The sequence below is a fragment of the Peromyscus eremicus genome, chromosome 12, assembly GCF_949786415.1.
Source record: "Peromyscus eremicus chromosome 12, PerEre_H2_v1, whole genome shotgun sequence".
Taxonomy (NCBI): Eukaryota; Metazoa; Chordata; class Mammalia; order Rodentia; family Cricetidae; genus Peromyscus; species Peromyscus eremicus.
Window position 1 is genome coordinate 58,395,107 of NC_081428.1, and position 18,461 is coordinate 58,413,567.

General features: G+C 48.1%; 1 protein-coding gene across 1 annotated transcript in view; it reads left to right on the forward strand.

Moving 5' to 3' along the window:
• The first annotated feature begins 579 nt into the window (after positions 1 to 579).
• The window catches only part of Parp14 (poly(ADP-ribose) polymerase family member 14), a 33,559-nt gene continuing 15,677 nt past the window's right edge, over positions 580 to 18,461 (forward strand). Inside the window, exons 1-6 of the mRNA XM_059277362.1 lie at positions 580 to 821; positions 6,477 to 6,607; positions 7,831 to 7,864; positions 9,448 to 9,681; positions 13,586 to 13,822; positions 15,520 to 17,759. Coding sequence (XP_059133345.1) covers positions 635 to 821; positions 6,477 to 6,607; positions 7,831 to 7,864; positions 9,448 to 9,681; positions 13,586 to 13,822; positions 15,520 to 17,759 — 3,063 coding nt within the window. The 5' untranslated portion in view covers positions 580 to 634. The remainder of the gene's footprint in view (positions 822 to 6,476; positions 6,608 to 7,830; positions 7,865 to 9,447; positions 9,682 to 13,585; positions 13,823 to 15,519; positions 17,760 to 18,461) is intronic.

Here is an 18,461-nt window from a genome sequence, read left to right on the forward strand (position 1 = left end):
CTTGGCCTACTCCTGGTTGAACTTTTCATATCCTTCAGCAAATCCTGCCTTCAGGGGCAGGTTAGAGCCCATCTTTTCACCAGCCTCTCTGTAGTATGCACTACTTTGTAGACACAGAGTGTTCACAGATGAGCAAACAGAATTCACAAGCAGGAACGGCAGGTCTAACTCTGATGGTTGGTCCCCAAGTGAGCAGGGAACACCCCGAGAGGATCATTTTGTTGAGTCCTTTTACTCTCTCATACAATGTGGGTTTCGGGTATACTGAAATTATCCTAGTGATGGAGGAAAGCTCGGCTGTGGCCAGGGTGAAGTGCAGGCGGAGCCCAGCTAGGGAGCCGCTATGCAAGGTGCACTGGAGGCCGGAGTCTGGGGGACCGCCAGCTAGGCAGGGTTGACTCAGTTCTGTTGAGGACAGGAGAAGCAAGTGGGGGACTGGGTGTGTCGGGGGCCCTTGAGTGTGGGTGGTGGTGGTGGTGGTGGTGTTTGCATTATTCCAATCCGGGCACAGCTGGGTGAAGACAGAAACTTAGGGCGGGGAGGAATTTCCAGGAAATGAAAGCGAAAGAGAAGTTAAAGTAAACTCTGAGCAGCTTGGGCGACCCGGCAGTCGCGGTCACCCAGGCCAGCCAGGATGGCAGCGTCCCGGTCGTTCCCGCTGCTGGTTGAGGGGTCTTGGGGTCCCGACCCCCCGAAGACCTTGATCAACAAGTTGCAAATGTACTTCCAGAGCCGGAAGAAGTCGGGAGGAGGGGAGTGCGAGGTCGTCCGGCAGCCCGGGAGCCCGGGGCGCTTCCTGGTGCTCTTCTCCCCGGAGGACGGTGAGGGGCGCGAAGGCCAAGGAGGGTCGCCCCGCGCGGGGTTCGGGGCCTCGGGTGCCAGGCCAAGAACTCGGCTGCAGCCCCGTGGGAGGGGGAGATCCTGGGGGCAGAACCTGGGTGGCGAGCGCATCCTGGAGTAGCGGTTCCCTTTGCTCTTCCAGGCGCTTCCTGGTGCTGTGAACCTTCCCGTGCTCGCTTTCTTTCTTTCTTCCTTTCTCCCCCCACCCCTTCTTTCTTTCCTATTTTTATTATTCAGGTGGTGCAGGAAAAGAATGGAAAAACTTGAGCCCTGGGTCAGCTAGTATCGCAATCGCAGGATTCTGGGGACCGGGTGTCTTTGGGGGGCGAGCCTGAGGAGGGAAGAGCCCTGGAGCTCTTGTGCCACAGCCTGGGGTCTTGTTCCTGCTTTGTCCTTCCGCCTCGCCTCGGGGTGGCCTGAGGTGGCTGTGAGCATTGAGGCCCGGTGGGGGTGGGGGAGGGAGTGGGGGGTTCCCTCATCGCTAGAAGGCCCCGGAACAGTTGAGAAGTTGAATGTTCCCCACTTCTGTCCGCAATTGGCAAGGGAGGCCAGCCTTGCTTGCTTGCTCGGGTGAGCCAAAGCCCTAGACCTGTGGCTTCCAGAAGGCCACCCTTAGTTCCCACCTGAGATTTTTGTAGCTCAGGGTCATCCTCAGAATGCAGCAATTCCTCCTTCCTGTCCTTGGGTTTGGAGAAGCATTTGGGCCAGAGGAGACGCAAGGACGTCAGGCTATAGGCAAGGTAACGGCCCAGCAGGAGTCCAAGAAGGAAAAATGAAAGGTTTTCAGAAAGCTTGGGTAGGAGGGCACAAGAGACCCGCATGGCACTGACCCCTTCCGGAAAGCAAGAATCATGTTGTTCTAGGTTTGATTTCACCAGGGAGTGCTGTTTTCTCATTTTCACTTTTCCTAGAGCAGTGGTTCTCAAACTTCCTCATGCTACGACCCTATAATACATGTTGTGGTGGCACCTAATCATAAAATTATTTTCGTTGTTACTTCATATCTGTAATTCTGCTACTGCTATGAATCGTAATGTAATTATCTCTGTTTTCTGATGGCCTTGGGCAACCCCTGTGAAAGGGTGGTGGTTTGAGCCCTCCAAGGGATCGTGACCCACAGGTTGATCAACCATAGAAGGTTCCCAGTTTGATTCCAGCTGTCCAGACCCCAGTAGACATGACCCTTCTGGAGTGCGTTCTTCTCTAGCGCTATCCTCAAACGTTGGTCGCATGTTAGGGGTACAGACTACTGCATCCAGGTCACAGGGAGGGTGGGGTAACTGGACCCCGCCGCCGCAGTTCTGTTCTGGACTCTTTAGTACAGTGAGTGTGGGGTGAGTGGGGAAGCATGTGCCACCAACTTCCTGCAGTGACCAGGACATGCTGAAGTCTGCAAAAATCTCTGTTGTTTATTGAGAACCTCAACTCACCAAAATGGAGAGAATATATAAGATATTGGTAGTATAATGACATACACAGCGTGGGAAAAAATGGTTGTGGTGATACAGTTCCAGTTCTAGCCTTCACAACAGACCCCTGGGCAGGTGAGGGGAAGGCTGTGCTGGGCTCACAACCCAAACATCAGAGGCACAACTTTCTCCCCCTGGGGCTCCCAGTCCACAACCCCTCTCTTCTTCCAGATGGCTCAGGTGATCCCTCGCATTTCACTCCCAACACAGATGACTCAAAACACATTAAAATTTATCGTTGTTGAGGGTCAGTCTTTAGGGTGACTAGATTTCCATTAACTTTCAGTTTCCTATTCGAGGCACCGCTTCCTGAGCAACAAGTTAGCTGGAATTTCCCTGCAACAGATTTGCCCTTGCAGTCCCAGGGCATCAGCATGCCTCTCCTGTAGAGGGCGCCCGCCCTACTTCCCAGAAGTAGCCTGAGCACCTTTGTAGGTTAACTGGATTTGTGTACTGTTGATCATGTATGTCTTTTTTTCCCCTTAGGACATGGAGTTACACTCTCAGACCCAAACTCAAATCATTGTAAACCCCATTTCAGATGTGCACACTTTATCATACATTCTAGTCCTAAATGAGCTCCTGTTTAGTATGTGAGGGCCTAGGTATTCTTGAAGTAAGGGAACTCGTCTTCTTTAAAAAAAAAAAAAGAAAAAAAGATTTGGCTGGGTGGTGGCAGACTCCTTTAATTCCAGCACTCAGGAGGATCTCTGTGAGTTCAAGGCCAGCCTGGTCTACAAAGCAAATGCCAGGACTGTTACACAGAGAAACTCTGTCTCTACAAAACACACACACACACACACACACACACATACACACACACACACACACACACACACACACACAAAGATTTATTTTTATTGTATGTGTGTGGGTGTTTGCCTGTTTGTCTGTATACCACATGCATGCAGTGCTTGCAGAGGCCATGAGAAGGCATCAGATCCCCTGGAACTGGAGTTACTGTAGACCACTATGTGGTTGATGAGAACTGAATCTGGGTCCTCTAGAAGAGCAGTCAGTACTCTTAACCATGGTGTCATTTCTCCAACCCTAGAATCCACCACCTTCTTAACTGAACACAGTTGACCCAAGACGGGCACAGGGGAGAGGCTAGACGACAGAATTTTGACTCCTCCCAGATTCACTTTCTTCTTCTTTTTTTATTTTTAATTTATTTTATTTTATGTGCCTTGGTGTTTTGCCTGCATGTATGTCTGTGTGAGGGTGTCAGATCCTGGAGTTACACACAGTTGTGAGCTGCCGCATGGGTGCTGGGAATTGAACCCCAGTCCTCTGGAAGAGCATTCAGTGCTCTTAACTGCTGAGCCATTTTTCCAATTCCACCCCCTGTAGCTGGAAGTGTTCCTGTGTCCCTCCCAGTCTGCAGCCATTCAGACCCAAGTAAACACACAGAAGCTTATATTAATTAAAACTGCTCAGCCATTAGCTCAGGCTAACTACTGACTAGCTCTTACACTTAAACTAACCCATTTCTGTTAATCTATATGTTGCCATGTTTTCTGTGGCTTTATTTGTGTGCCATTACATGCTGCTCCCTGGATGGAGGCTGGCGTCTCCTTACTCAGCCTTCCTCTTCCCAGAATTCTCCTTGTCTGCTTATCCCGTCTATACTTCCTGCCTGGCTACTGGCCAACCAGCGTTTTATTAAACCATTGTACAAAAGCATTATTCCACAGCAGCCCCCCCTTTACTTTCTTCTTGGGAATAACATACTGTTATTGCCACTGTGGCCCTCTGGCAATACTTGTGTCTATACACATTGCATACAATCCAAGAAGAGGCTGTCATGTTTGGATACCTTGGATGGACTTCACCAAAGTCCAGGAAAGAAGACGAGGAATGCAACATAGAGGTGCATGACATTAGGTAACTGGCTTCCATTTAGGCCACACAGCTCTCAGTCCCCTTACCAGCCCCATACATCTTCTCTGGAAACTCCTGACTAATCATAGAGTTAGAGTCCCGTGTTCCTTCTCTGATGGATTCTAATGCCTGTTTCTGGATGAACATCTAAGTGAAGTCCATTTGGCCTGCCCTCTTCATGGCTGAGGTGGGAGAGCTAGCATGTCTCCCTTTATGATAGGCTCTGAGCTCGTCAGGCTAGCTGCCCATCAGAGAACATTTAGCAGCAACTGTGAACAGAGGGGCTCTGGTAGCTTTCTCCTTGATCTGTCTGCACCATCCTCTGTGCGGGTCAGGGGCCTCCTGTACCTTTCTGGTTCTCCATGGTCTGAGCTACACGGATTTTCCTCTTCTCTCTCTGGCTGCTGCTTCTGATGCTTACAGTTTACATTTTCATAGCTCTCCATGTGATTGACAGCATTCCTCGAAAATACTTGCAATAGCGGAAACTCTGCTCCAGAGATGTTTATTTCTTTACAGCCACTCAGCTAGCTAGTGGGTGAGTTGGAAATCAAATGGCAAGTCTTTAGATTCTGTTCAGTTTTCCCTGGAGTTCAGCTGTCCAGTGCTCTAATTCTGTGTTGTTGTTGTTGTTGTTGTTTTATTTTTCAAAATCTCTTCTATTCCATTTTTTTTCTGCTCCCTTTACTACCAAACATGGGTTGTTTATCACTGCAGGCTGAAGTGTTAGCTGAAATGGCTGGACTCCTGTTCATTCTGATAATGGCCAACTGGGTCACCTCCTGAAAACATGGCTTTCATCATACCATGTACCTAGCTATCCTTGTAGTTATAAATATTCCTAACTTCAGCACCTACCGAGTGCAGTACAGGTACTGAACTACTAAACTATATTTCTTCAATGCGATGCACTTGCTGGCTCAAAACAATTCCTGTTAACCTCATTAGTCAATGAGAAGACTGAGGCTTTGTAAGTAGGATTTGTTTAGCAGGATGCTAACGGTGTTCACCCATGTTCCATTGCTGTGAGATAATCATCTTGAATAGAGGAAGGGTTTATCTGGCCGCAACAGTTTTTGAGGTTTTGGTCTACAGTCAGTTGGCCTTCTGCTTTGGGGCCAATGGCACAAGGCAGTACACTCTGTTGAGAACTCTTGGCTATGAAGTGATAAAGAAAAGAGGAAAGGGCTGGTGTCCCAGGATCAAACTCCCCCCACCCCCAACCCTGGAATCTAAGTTCCTTCCTCTAGGCTCCACTTCTTCTTCTTTTTTTTTTTTTAAAAAAGGATTTATTATTTATTATATATGCAGTATTCTGCCTGCAGATATGCCTGCAGGCCAGAAGTGGGTGCCAAATCTCATTACAGATGGTTGTGCGCCATCATGTGGTTGCTGGGAATTGAACTCAGAACCTTCAGAAGAGCAGCCAGTGCTCTTAACCGCTGAGCCATCTCTCCAGCCCCTAGGCTTCACTTCTTAAAGCTCCTCCCATTAGACAGTGACCTGGCAACCATGTTTGTAATCTCAAGGCCCTTGGGGAACACTCTGTAACTAAGCTGACGAAACAAATATTAAGAAGTAACCCGGGCATGACAGCACATGCTTTGACCCCAGCACTTGAGAGACAGAGGCAGGCCCCTCTCTGTGAGTTTGAGGCCAGCCTGGTCTACAGAGCGAGTTCTAGGGCAACCAGGGATATATAGTAAGACCTTGTCTCAACAAAACAACAAAAACAAACAAAAGCCCACAACACTCCAGTAAGTTTAGGGGCAGGGAATGGTTCACTAGGTAAGATAGTTTGCTGTGTAAGTGTGGGGGCCAGAGTTTGAATCTCCAGCCCCCTCATGAACAACGGAACATGGCTACATGTGCCCCGTGTAGAGTGCAGATCCCAAGAACTCTCTGGCCAGCAAGCCTAGACCAAAGGGCAAGTTTCAGGTTCAGTAAGATGATTCAGAGTTTGAGGTCCAGGCCAGAAGGCAGAGAAATGCAGGGAAATACCCAGTGTCCTCCCATGGCCTCCACATGACCAGTGGTGCACACTTCTCTACATGGACCACTTGTACACAGCATGAATAATGCACACAAAGTAAGGTTAAAGGTGAAATTCAAATCCATCTGATCAGTTTTCCTTCTTTCCAGGAGCTTGCTTCTTAGAGAAATCAGATGAGTTCCTGGCTCATAGTGGTGATGTCTGTAGAAATCATGAACTAATTATGTAAGGAAAGATTGCTTGCAATTTGGCTTAAAAGTTTTTCTGGTTTTTTTTTTTTTACGTTTCAGTTCGGCAGAATGTTCTGGAGAAAGAGAATCATGAGTTAGTGTGGCAAGGAAAAGGGACATTCAAGTTAACTGTCTGGTTGCCTGAAGACCCAGGCGAAGCCTCAGTCTCTAAGAAGGCAGTTCCAGAAGAGGTAAGGACACCTAGGAGGGACACAAAAGGACACAGGCTATTATTCCAAGGTGTGTAGGATTCCCCATGATGAACATATGGAGAAGATGTGCCGGGTGAGGTGGCCCACACCTTTGATCCCAGCACTCGGAAGTAGAGGTAGGAGATCTCTGTGTTCAAGGCTAGCCTGGTTTACATAGTGAGTCCAGACCAGCCAAGGCTACATAGTAGACTACATAGTAGAACAGGAAAATGGTAGATGAAGGCCTAAGTCACACTAGCTTGAGAATGGCAGCTTGGAACTATGGAGGGGGAAAGCAGTAAACAATGGAGAAGCAGTTATTTTTTTTGACACTTTTGGAAGAGTCGAGATTTTGGGGGGTGCAATAGTAATAAATTTGGGGTGTCGAAGTTTGCATGTTTGTCTTGGCTTCTTTATAAGCAGAAGCCTGCTGTTTTGTTTTTGTTGTCTTGAAAGGCCAGCAGTCCACGCTGTGTGTGCTGTTCCCTCAGTTGTGAAGAAGATTGCCAGGGACCTCTGTGTAGCACATGCACCGTGTTCATACGGTAACCACGAAATAAGTGCCAAGTGAGACAAGCCATGGGCCAAGCTGCCTTACCCTTGGCATGAGCTGGAGACACTTGTGTATGTCTCATTTCATCAGTGATGGCTATGACCAGCAGAGAAGACACGCTGTGACATGTAGCCTCTGATCCATTCACCAGCCCATTACCCAAATGTGTCATTATCATTTCAATTTCAATTAACTTACATCTTCAGTCCAGCCCAAGAGGTGTTTTATTTATATATGAAATGATTTGTAGTCGCCGGGTGGTGGTGGAGCACACCTTTAATCCCAGCACTCGGAAGGCAGAGGCAGGTGGATCTCTGTAAGTTCGAGGCCAGCCTGGTCTACAAAGGGAGTTCCTGGACAGCCAGAACAGTTAGTTACACAGAGAAACCCTGTCTTGAAAAAAACAAACAAAAACAAACAAACAAAAGCCGGGCGGTGGTGGCGCACGCCTTTAATCCCAGCACTTGGGAGGCAGAGGAAGGCGGATCTTTGTGAGTTCGAGGCCAGCCTGGTCTACAGAGTGAGATCCAGGAAAGGCGCAAAGCTACACAGAGAAACCCTGTCTCGAAAAGCCAAAAAAAAGAAAAGAAAAAACAAACAGACAAAACCAACCAACCAAACAAAAATAAATATTTCCTGTATTAATGCTGTCTTACTGTTTGGGTTTTAGGAATCCAAGACAAAAAAAGGCACCTCGGAACCAGGTAAGTCTCAGCTAAGGCGGTCCTAGTGTTCACCAGGCAGTTTTGTGTTTATTTATCATTTTGGGGAGATCTTCCTTCTAGATCCACACCAGGCAGGATCTGCTCAGCTTGCAGCTGCCTGGCATTGCATCATCTTTCCAGTCTCAGCCAGATGTGTATGACGCATTCCCCGAGGGAGCCCGTTCAGCTCTACGGGCTCCCGTCAGAGGAACAAGACCAGTTCTTTCTGGCGCTGGGAGACGTTTGCAGCTGAGGAGAGGAGAGGAAGACCTGGGAGGTGGTGATGGACACTTGTGCTTGGGTGGCCAGTAATAGCAAGGACAGGACACGTAATGGATGCTGTGTGCTTCTTGGGTAGGAGCTGCTCTGGGAGCACCCGGTGTGTCTTAGGTGGACCCCAGCTTCCCAGCTCACCCTTTCTCATCTGCTGCAGGGAACAGCCAGCACTGGATCTGGGGGTGTGTGTGTGTCTCCTGCTTCACTAGGGGGTGGGCAGGCCATGTCCTGCCCCACACTTAAATAAAGGAGCAACTAATAATACTCTTATAAAGTATAACAAATGAAGAACCAGGCTGAGTAAGACAAGCAAGAAGAACCCCAGAGACGCAGACATCCAAATCTTAGGGAAAGGGATTCTTTCTCTCCCCCTCCCCCCATCCCTCTGCCTTCTGCCTTCTCTCTGCTGGCCAGAGAGTTCTTGGGATCTGCCCATCTCTTCTCTCTACACCGGGCACATGGAGTGATGATGCCCAGCTGTTGATGAGGGTGCTGGAGATTCGGACTCTGGCCCTGACACTTACACAGCCAGCTCTTACCCACTGAGACATTCCTCATTAACACTGTTCTAGTGTTGATCTTTAAGCTCTTCTGCTGTTTAGTGCGAGTAAGTACACAGTTTCAGATATCCTTGCCCTCCTCAGTGATACCAACAGTAGTTCTTCAACTCAGTGAAGATCCAATGGGCCTGAGCTCTAGGCCGTGTGTCCGCAACACCACGATGAAGAAAGCTATGCCCTGCTTTTAGAAGCTTGGTTCTGTAACTATAGTCTAGTACTTGAAAGACATATACGAGGGACGATGCACATTCCTCAGAAAGACAAAGCAGAAAAAAGTAATAAAACTGAATTAGTGATAACAACAACAAAATAAAAAAAACCAATGCTATTTTCAGTTTTTAATTCACTAATAACAACAATAAAACCACAATAGTACATTTAGTTTTTAAAAAAAAACAATTTATTTATTCTTATTTTATGTGCATTAGTGTTTTGCCTGGATATATGTCTGTGTGAGGGTGTTGGATCCCCTGGAACTGGAGTTCCAGACAGTTGTGAGCTGCCATGTGGATGCTGTGAATTGAACCCAGGTCCTCTGGAAGAGCAGTCAGTGTTCTTAACTGTTGAGCCATCTCTCCAGCCCCACATTTTAGTTTTTAATTCATTAAAGCAAAAGGTCCACTATCCGAGATTTCCATTCAGTGGAGTTAGCCAAGAGATGGGAACGGGGGAGGGGGGGTTGTCTCAGGATGATTAAACCGTGATTTAATACCTTATACCTTTTGTTGTCATTCCCAAATTTATCAGATGACTTGGATACAACACAATCTCCCAGCGACCGATCAGAAACAACGGAAGATGTCCCCACAGAATGTGAAAACATTTCCTCCATGGTGGCATTTGAAAACGTGCCCAAGAACATGACTGACATTGTGCTGAGCATGCTAGTGGAGAATATAAGTGGCTTTGCCAGTGATGACTTCAAGTTGGAAGTGATCCGAGATTTTGGCGTCGCTGTGGTTACCTTTCAGAAGCCTATAGGTGAGCCCCTGGGGGATCCTGCATCCCCAAGTGTCTGTGCACCACACCCCAGGATTTGAGACATCTCCGAAAGTTTGACTCTTTGTTGTAGTGCGTAAACAAGGCCTCTCAGTCAATCCAGATGCCTTTCCCCTCAGATTTCGGAAAGAGAAACAAATGCATTTTGAGATCCAATTTGGGTATGTTTAATAGACCGCCCTTTATTATATGATTGCTTGAGTGGATGGGGTGGGGTGGGGGAGAAATAGGAAGTCTAAGGTGATTTCAAGTGGAGGAGTTTGAACTCTCTCCTTACTTCCCTGGGAGGAGTTAAGAACAGACACACTTACTGGAAGGCAATAATGCCAACAAAGTTACCCTTAGTGCTTGCCGTAAGTAAGTCAGGCACCCGCTAAACTCTTCCCGTGTTAACTTATTCGTTCCTTTCAACAACCCTATGACAGGGGCGCGATGTTGCTGAGAGATGGAGGGACTGGAGTGTAGCCCGGGTAGCCAACCTCCACTCCCCTTTCCTGGTCACACATGCAGAGATGAGGGAGCCCACTGAATGGGGAGGGTGACTGTCCCAGCTAGCAGGATGGCAGAGAAGGAAAAGGCACCAAGCCCGACAGCCTGAGTTTGATCCCTGGGACTCGTACAAGTTGTCCTCTGTCCTCCAAATGCACGCACACACATGCACTTGCATGTGCACGTACATAAACACGAATAAGGAAATGAGTGCTCTGTTAGGTCATTGTTACAAGCAAGACCCAGCTTCACCCAGAACAGGGCAAATTTCCAAATCCAAGCCCCCCTGTCCCATGGCCATGGTGGGGCGTCAGTCAGGCTCACAGGTGGTGTGGTCAGAATTCTAGCCCTGTTACTTAACTGGTTGTATGAAGCCGACCAAGTTATTATTTTCTGTTCCTTATCCACTCATCCATAAAACGGGGATGATCATACTTAACCTAAATTCCTATGGAGATTAAGTGAGATGATACTTAACATAGTAACTGAGGCATGGTAAGGATTCGATAAAGGGCACTATTATTATTTCATGTTTATTATTACTACTTACAAAGGGAAGTTTAAAGATTTGTTTATTTTATGCATATGAATGGTTTGCCTGCATGTATGTGTACCATATGCATGCAGTACCTGAAGAAGCCAGTAGAGGGCATTGGATCCGCTGGAACTGGAGTTACAGATGGTTGTGGGTTTCCAAGCGGATGCTGGGAACTGAATCACAGTCCTCGGCAAAGGCGTCAAGTGATGTTAACCTCTGAGCCTCTCCCTAGACCCACAAAGGGAAATTTAAATTTAAATGATCTTGCTTCTGTTCATTGAGCAGCAATCTGGAATACAAACTGTGTTAGCTTTCTGTTACTGTAACAAATACTTGAGGTAGTCAGCCTCCTAAAAGATTATTCTAGTTCAGTTTCGGTGGTTTCAACTCACGATCGGTTAGTCCTGTTGCCTTGGGGCTTATGGTGAGGCAGATGGAAGATTGTTTATCTCAATGGTCAGGAGGGGGGGGGGACCAGGCCAGGGTCATCTCGTCCCCTTCCTCCCCACTCAAGAACAAGAACATTTCCCACAGGCCTCACTCGTTAAAGGATCCACTATTCCTAGCAGCACCAAGCAGAGGACTAAGTCGTTACCACATGAGCCTCTGGGACAGTTTCGCTCCAAACTATAGCCACTGTTATGGTCCAGGTACCAGCTTAGGGTCTAAGGCCCAAAGATGAAGAAAACCATAGTTTCCTCTCTAGAGGAACTCAGTCTGGGAGGAGGAAGGAGGCATGTATGTGAATGAACGATGAAGAGGAAAGAGAAGGCGTCTCTCAGCTTAGTAACCAGAGAGGGGCGGGAGACAAGAGCGTGCATGGTTGTGCTCACCTGAGTGTGTCCCCCAGCAGTGTCACCTGACCATCTCCGAACGGCACCAAGCTTGTTCATGCAGCCACTGCTCCCCACTTCTCTTATCCATTTGGCTTTAGTCTTCAAATTAGAGACCATAGAGAGACCATATACACTCCGAGTCTGAGTCCCAGTTTTATCTGCTCCTTATTGGAGCTCCAAAAGGCAATTCATTTGTGTTCATGATCCTCACCTTCCTGGTGATACACAAGCAAGGACCTGTATTCATTTTCCAGATCCTAGCACAAAGATTGGCGCAGCACAGGCCCACCATCCACCCTGTTAATCTAAGAGATGATTAGGCTGAGTCCGGAAGGGTAAATAGGAGCAACTAAAAAAACGGATGAGGGCTGTAGACATCGCTATTTTGGTAGAGTGGTTCGATTTGATCCTTGGCATCACAGTAAAATAAAAGTACCCTGTCTCCCCTGTGGGATAAGGGCACTGCACACACGCGCACTGCAGACACAGGCACTGAACACATGGGCACTGCAGACATGGGTACTACAGGTGTGGGCACTGCAGACGTGGGCACTGTAGACACGGGCACTGCAGACATGGGCACTGCAGACACGGGCACTGCAGACACGGGCACTGCACACACAGGTACTGCAGATGTGGGCATTGCAGAGATGGGCACTGCAGACATGGGCACTGTGCATACAGCCACTGCAGACATGGGCACTGCAGATATGGGCACTGCAGACATGGGCACCACTATAGACACGGGCACTGCAGACACGGGCACCACTATAGACATGGGCACTGCAGATGTGGGAACTGTACACACGGCCACTGCAGGTATGGGCACTGCAGGCATGGGCACTGCAGACATGGGCACTGCAGACATGGGTTCTGCAGACACGGGCACTGCAGACATAGGCACTGCAGACATGGGCACTGGAGATGTGGGCATTGCAGACATGGGCACTGCAGACATGGGCACCAATATAGACACGGGCACTGCAGACATGGGCACCACTATAGACATGGGCACTGCAGATGTGGGAACTGTACACACGGCCACTGCAGGTATGGGCACTGCAGGCATGGGCACTGCAGACATGGGTTCTGCAGACACAGGCACTGCAGACATGGGCACTGCAGACATGGGCACTGGAGATGTGGGCATTGCAGACATGGGCACTGCAGACATGGGCACTGCAGACACGGGCACTGTAGACACGGGCACTGCAGATGTGGGAACTGCACACACAGCCACTGCAGGCATGGGCACTGCAGGCATGGGCACTGCAGACATGGGTTCTGCAGACACGGGCACTGCAGACATAGGCACTGCAGACATGGGCACTGGAGATGTGGGCATTGCAGACATGGGCACTGCAGACATGGGCACTGCAGACACGGGCACTGCAGACACAGGCACTGCAGACACAGGCACTGCAGACACAGGCACCACTGCAGACACGGGCACTGCAGACATGGGCACTACAGGTGTGGGCAATTATATATACAAAGACAAAAGAGAACTTTAAAAACATGACTAGTTGTTTTTGTTGTTGTTGGCTTTTTTTTTCCCCCAGAGACAGGGTTTCTCTGTGTAGCTTTGCTCCTTTCCTGGATCTCACTCTGTAGACCAGGCTGGCCTCGAACTCACAGAGATCTGCCTGTCTCTGCCTCCCAAGTGCTGGGATTAAAGGCGTGTGCTATCAGTATCTGGCTCATGACTAATTTTTTTTTTTTTGTGTGTGTGTGTGTACATGAAAATAAAACTGAAAGTGCCCTTAGCTATGTGTTTGGAGTCAGTAACCTGGCAGGGGCTGGGGCTTCTGCCTGCTGGCAGAGTGGGTATCAAGGGTCTTGAGGAAATGGGGAGAGGGGTGGCATTGTGAGGCGTGCACTCAGGAGGGTCGGCTAAAGGACAGCTCAGTGGCAGAAAATACAGCAATTGGCTAGTTCCCCCTTCTCAGGGGTAGCCAAGCCATTTCTTCCATACATATAGAGATGTCATCGAAAATTTTCTCATTTTATTTTTGTTTTGTAGATACCAAAAAATTTATTATTGATTGTAGCAGTTACCACTTAAACCAACGCCTGCAGCTTGCCCCGAGAATTCTGGAAACAACAAATGTAGTTAGGGTAGAAAACCTGCCTCCAGGGGTGGATGATTACCAGCTACAGCTCTACTTTGAAAACCCTTCCAATGGGGGCGGAAGAGTTGCCCGGGTTGAGTGTTTCCCGGAAGAGAGTTCGGCACTGGTTGAGTTTTGCGACAGCAAAGGTAATGTGTCCCGGCCCGCCACCCAGCATAGCCTGGATGGTTGGCCATTTCAGCGGTTCCTTAACCCCGAGTGCATTTGTCTGTTCATCTGTCAGAAATGGCACCAATCATTCATTCATCTGGATTTGGTGCAGAATGAGGGCAGCAAGGCAGGCCCTGGTGAAGCAGCACAAGCTGATGAGAGACAAGGGAGAGCCTCTGGTGATTCCCACCTATGACTGAAAAAGTCGCCATTCTAGGAACTTTTGACAGGCTGTACTCACAAAGAGATAGATCTGTGTTGTAGGTCCCCGCATTGATCCTCAAATTGATTTCAACATGTTTAGGTAAAGATGGACTCAGAAGCACGTAGAGTTCTACAGAGCATGTCTGTTTCTCCTTTCTGCTGTTCCTGTGCTGAGGCAGGACATCATGGGGGCGATTTCTCATGACCTCAGGCACGGGCTGAGGAGACTGAAAGTCATGTTGACCACATCTGCAATGGTCATCTTGAGTCAGATAGACTTGAGTTCCAATCCTGATCGGTGCTCACTGGCTTTGTGACCTTTAACCTTCTGTTTTCTCATCTGTAGAGTTAGCACGTTAGGAATTACCTCAGAAGAGTGTTGGGAGGAGTAAATGAAATAATCCCTGAACAGTGCTTGGCCTCAGGTGCTGAGTCTATACTAGAGGTCACTCAGGCTGTCCTGGCCCTCTGGAGCCCCTGTGGGACGTTGGGCCTCTGAAGGTCACATTCTTTCCCTCAGGCCCGACACCTGCCCTAGGACAGAGTCCTTCACTAGGGTACTATATTTTAGCATCTTTCTACCATGACTACTGTTTAAATCCAAGTTGTTGCTGGATTGACTCTAATCCATGCTGATAGTACTTCCACTTGCCCAGCAACTACAACAAAGTCAGGCGAGTCCTGGAGAAAGAGAGAGAGAATAAGAGCCAGTTGTGGTGACTGTCCCCTGTCTCGGTACCCACAGTGGGCGGGAGATTATAATGGGGAAGGCCTTACTAAATTGTGACCTCTGGGGCTGGGCTCTCCAATGACTGATGTGAGGGTGATTTTGATTTGGTATAGAGGCAAGAACATGGGGTCTGGGTTGGCTCATACTGGCAATTAGGTCAGATATTTCCCTTGGTTTATGGAATAAACCTTCCCCAGCCTCAGCTTTCTGGCCTCTAGCTAAGGGTATGATAGAATCTCTACCTGAGAAGGCCACTCAAGATTAAAGACATTAAAATCATGGAAAGCACTTGGGAAAGTGATGCAGAGTGCTGGTACAATTATGCATTTAACTATGAAAGTTAAATTCTGGGACTAAACGCAAAGGGACAGATGGCGGAATGATCTACACAGAGGATTAAAATGTCCTTCATGTTGGTACAAATGCCATGCCTGTGTCCAAATGGGTATCTGTTTCTTATTGTGTCACGTCAGTGACATCAGAAAAACAACAGAATCGAACATGATTTCTGTGTAGAGTGATTTGGGTGTAAAGTAATTATTGCACTAAAATAAAGTCTGCCCTGTGTAGTTAGTATCTACCAGTTTATAGCTGAGCACATAGAGAATGCCACCTTTGAGTTCTACAGGCATCAGAGACTTTTGTCCTCTAGAAAAGTTTGTTTTGTGTTCTTTGGAAATGCATGACATTGAGATTACTGTTGTTTATTTATTTATTTGTTTATTTACTTTGCTTTTAAAGTGTTAGATATCATTATGGCCAAGAAACACCATTTCAACAGGATGCCGCTGTCTGTCTTCCCCTATTATCCCTCTCTGGGCACAGCCTTATATGGCGAGGAGAAGCCACTGGTCAAGCTTCCAGCATCTTTCCAAGAGTCTCTGGGTCTTCCTTTGTGGAAGTTCTTTCAAAAAAATAGTCATCTGATCAAGGCGATAGAGGATGAAATGAGACGGTGTCACTGTGAGCTCACGTGGTCTGAAATGAACGGGACATTGACCATCAGACCTGCCGCCACCTTAGTCAATCACAGACCAAGTATCAAGACCTGGCAGAAAGATGCATCCGACCTGCTCTCTGGCATCAGGTCTAGATATGAAGTTAAGTTGTTTGAAGTGTATGCGCCAGTATGGGAGATCATACAGCATGACTTAGGAGACGACAGGGTTTTGATTGAGTTTGATAAGGATAGTCTAACCTTAGCCGGAAAATCGGAAGATATCCAAGACATCAGTCAGAAAGTCAAGGAATTGATAGACAGCACCACAGAAAAGGTCAGAAAGGCGGAGCAGAGTCTGAGGGAGAAAGTGGCGGTTTCTCCAGGGAAACATTTTCTTTTGCAACATAGTGGTTTCCTGGAGGCTCTAAGCAAAGAGTACCCAGAGATGGAGATTCATTATGATGCCGCCACTCAGGACCTGTGCTTTAAGGGATTCCGTGTAGATGTGTATAAAGTAAAGTGTGAGATCCAGGAAAAGGTGTATTCCTTGGCTCAGAAAGACGTCCTGGTTCCTTCTCAAGTTTTCATGTTTCTAGAGCAAGTAGACAGTCAGGAATTTTCCAAGACTCTTTTTGAAGCACAGAACATGCTTGCCACATATGAGCTGAAGGGTTCAGCTGTTCTCTTGATGGCCCATTCTTCCAGAGACCTGGCAGAAGCGGAGAAGAAACTGCTCGGTGCCTTAAGTTATAAGCTCATTGAAGTTGAGGACAGGGAAGCGCTCGAAGGCAATGTGTGGCAAAAGAAAATCCACCTTCTGCAAAAGAAACACAGCTCCAGTGCAGCCATTATGATAAAGAATGAATTAACTTCAGGAACCCCGGCTGAGGTCATCGTTGCAGGCTGTGTGGGAGAAGTAAATGAAATCTACAGCCAGCTTTTTGAGTTCTTGGAAAACAACATGAAAACAGAAAGACTGGTCGAAATAGAACAGGCCTTGGTTATCGAGTATATAAAGGCAGACAAGAAGCTTTTCTCGCAAAAGATAAAGAGGGCAAATGTACAGGCAAGCTTTAAGCTGGAAGATGAGCCAAAAGGCGTTTTACTAACGGGCTTCAAGAGCAAAGTTGTACAGTGCATGAACATGGTCCAGCAAATCCGGGATTCGGTCTGCATTAGAAGATTCCAGATTGATAAGCCTGGTGCCAGGCACTTCTTCCAGGACAAGGCATCGTATTACAAAACCGAGATCAAGCGCCTGTATGGATGCATCATTGAACTCCAGGAGGATGGAGAGAGGGAGACAGGCAGCCTTCAGGAGCAGAAGTGTCACATACAGAAGGACATAGCCCCAGGAGTCTCGCTGACCGTACAGCAGGGGGACCTGACTCAGTTTCCTGTCGATGTGGTAGTGAATACGGCAAATGAGCATCTGAAACACATTGGTGGTCTCGCGCTTGCTCTCTCAAACGCAGCTGGCCCTGAACTTCAAGCAGAATGTGACAAGATAGTAAAGAATGGTGGCATGGTCCCACCTGGGAATGCCGCTATCTCAAAAGCAGGCAAGCTCCCTTGCCACCATGTCATCCACGCAGTAGGGCCTCGGTGGAAGCGAGATAAGGCCCCGGAGTGTGTGGCGCTGTTAAAGAAAGTTGTGCATCAAAGTCTCACTTTAGCTGAGGAGTACAAGTGTCAGTCCATAGCCATACCAGCTGTCAGCGCTGGGATCTTTGACTTTCCCTTAGACCAGTGTGTGGCGACCATTGTTTCAGCCATTAAAGACAACTTCCAGCGTAAGCCAGGCAAACGCACCTTGAAAAACATTTATCTGGTGGACATATCTGCTAAGGTTGCTGAGGCCTTTGCCGAAGCTGTAGAAACTACATTTAAAGCCACCCTTTCCCACACGGCCTCCCCACCCAGTTTAAAAGCATCAGAATTACCACCACCCGGGAAAACGCCACAGAAAGAGGGCTGGCTGCTGGTGTCACCCGAAGGCCTGAAAATCCGGCTGGTAGAAGAAAGTGTACAGAACGCTAAGGTGAGTGTCGCCTGTCACCACCAATGTGCTGTGATGTCCCCGGTCTGTACCTGTTTTATTGAGGGCCAAAGGAAGACAGAGTGGAGGAAAAGAACTGAGGAAAATTCCCATGCTCTCCGATTCATGTCTTCAAACATTGTCTGTAGATCTGGGCTTCTTGCCACATCACTTAGGAATAGAGATCGGGTGTGTTTGTAAGAATTGAAAGAGGCCGGGCAGTGGTGGCGCACGCCTTTAATCCCAGCACTTGGGAGGCAGAGGCAGGCGGATCTCTGTGAGTTCGAGGCCAGCCTGGGCTACCAAGTGAGTTCCAGGAGAGGTGCAAAGCTACACAGAGAAACCCTGTCTCGGAAAAAAAAAAAAAATTTACAAGAATTGAAAGAGTACTGAGGTAGGGTCACTCCATCCCGGTAACTGTGGATCCACGGTAGGAGACATGGTCTGCCTCTCCACATTTTCATCTCTTTCCATCTGTCGTGGTTGGTCCATCTAGGGCTGGCTCCTGTCAGCTACAGGTGTGGAAAAGAGTGTGGGGAATGCAGAGGACAGGAATCTGTCCAAAGACATGAGCAAGGGTGAACTTGGGTGCTGGACGTGGACCAGGGAGCTCAGTTCCCTGAACCCATCTGTGGGTCCTTTGTGAAGGAGTGAGTGGGTGGGCTGGAGGAAGGTCCAGATGTTGGGAATCATGTGAGGACAATT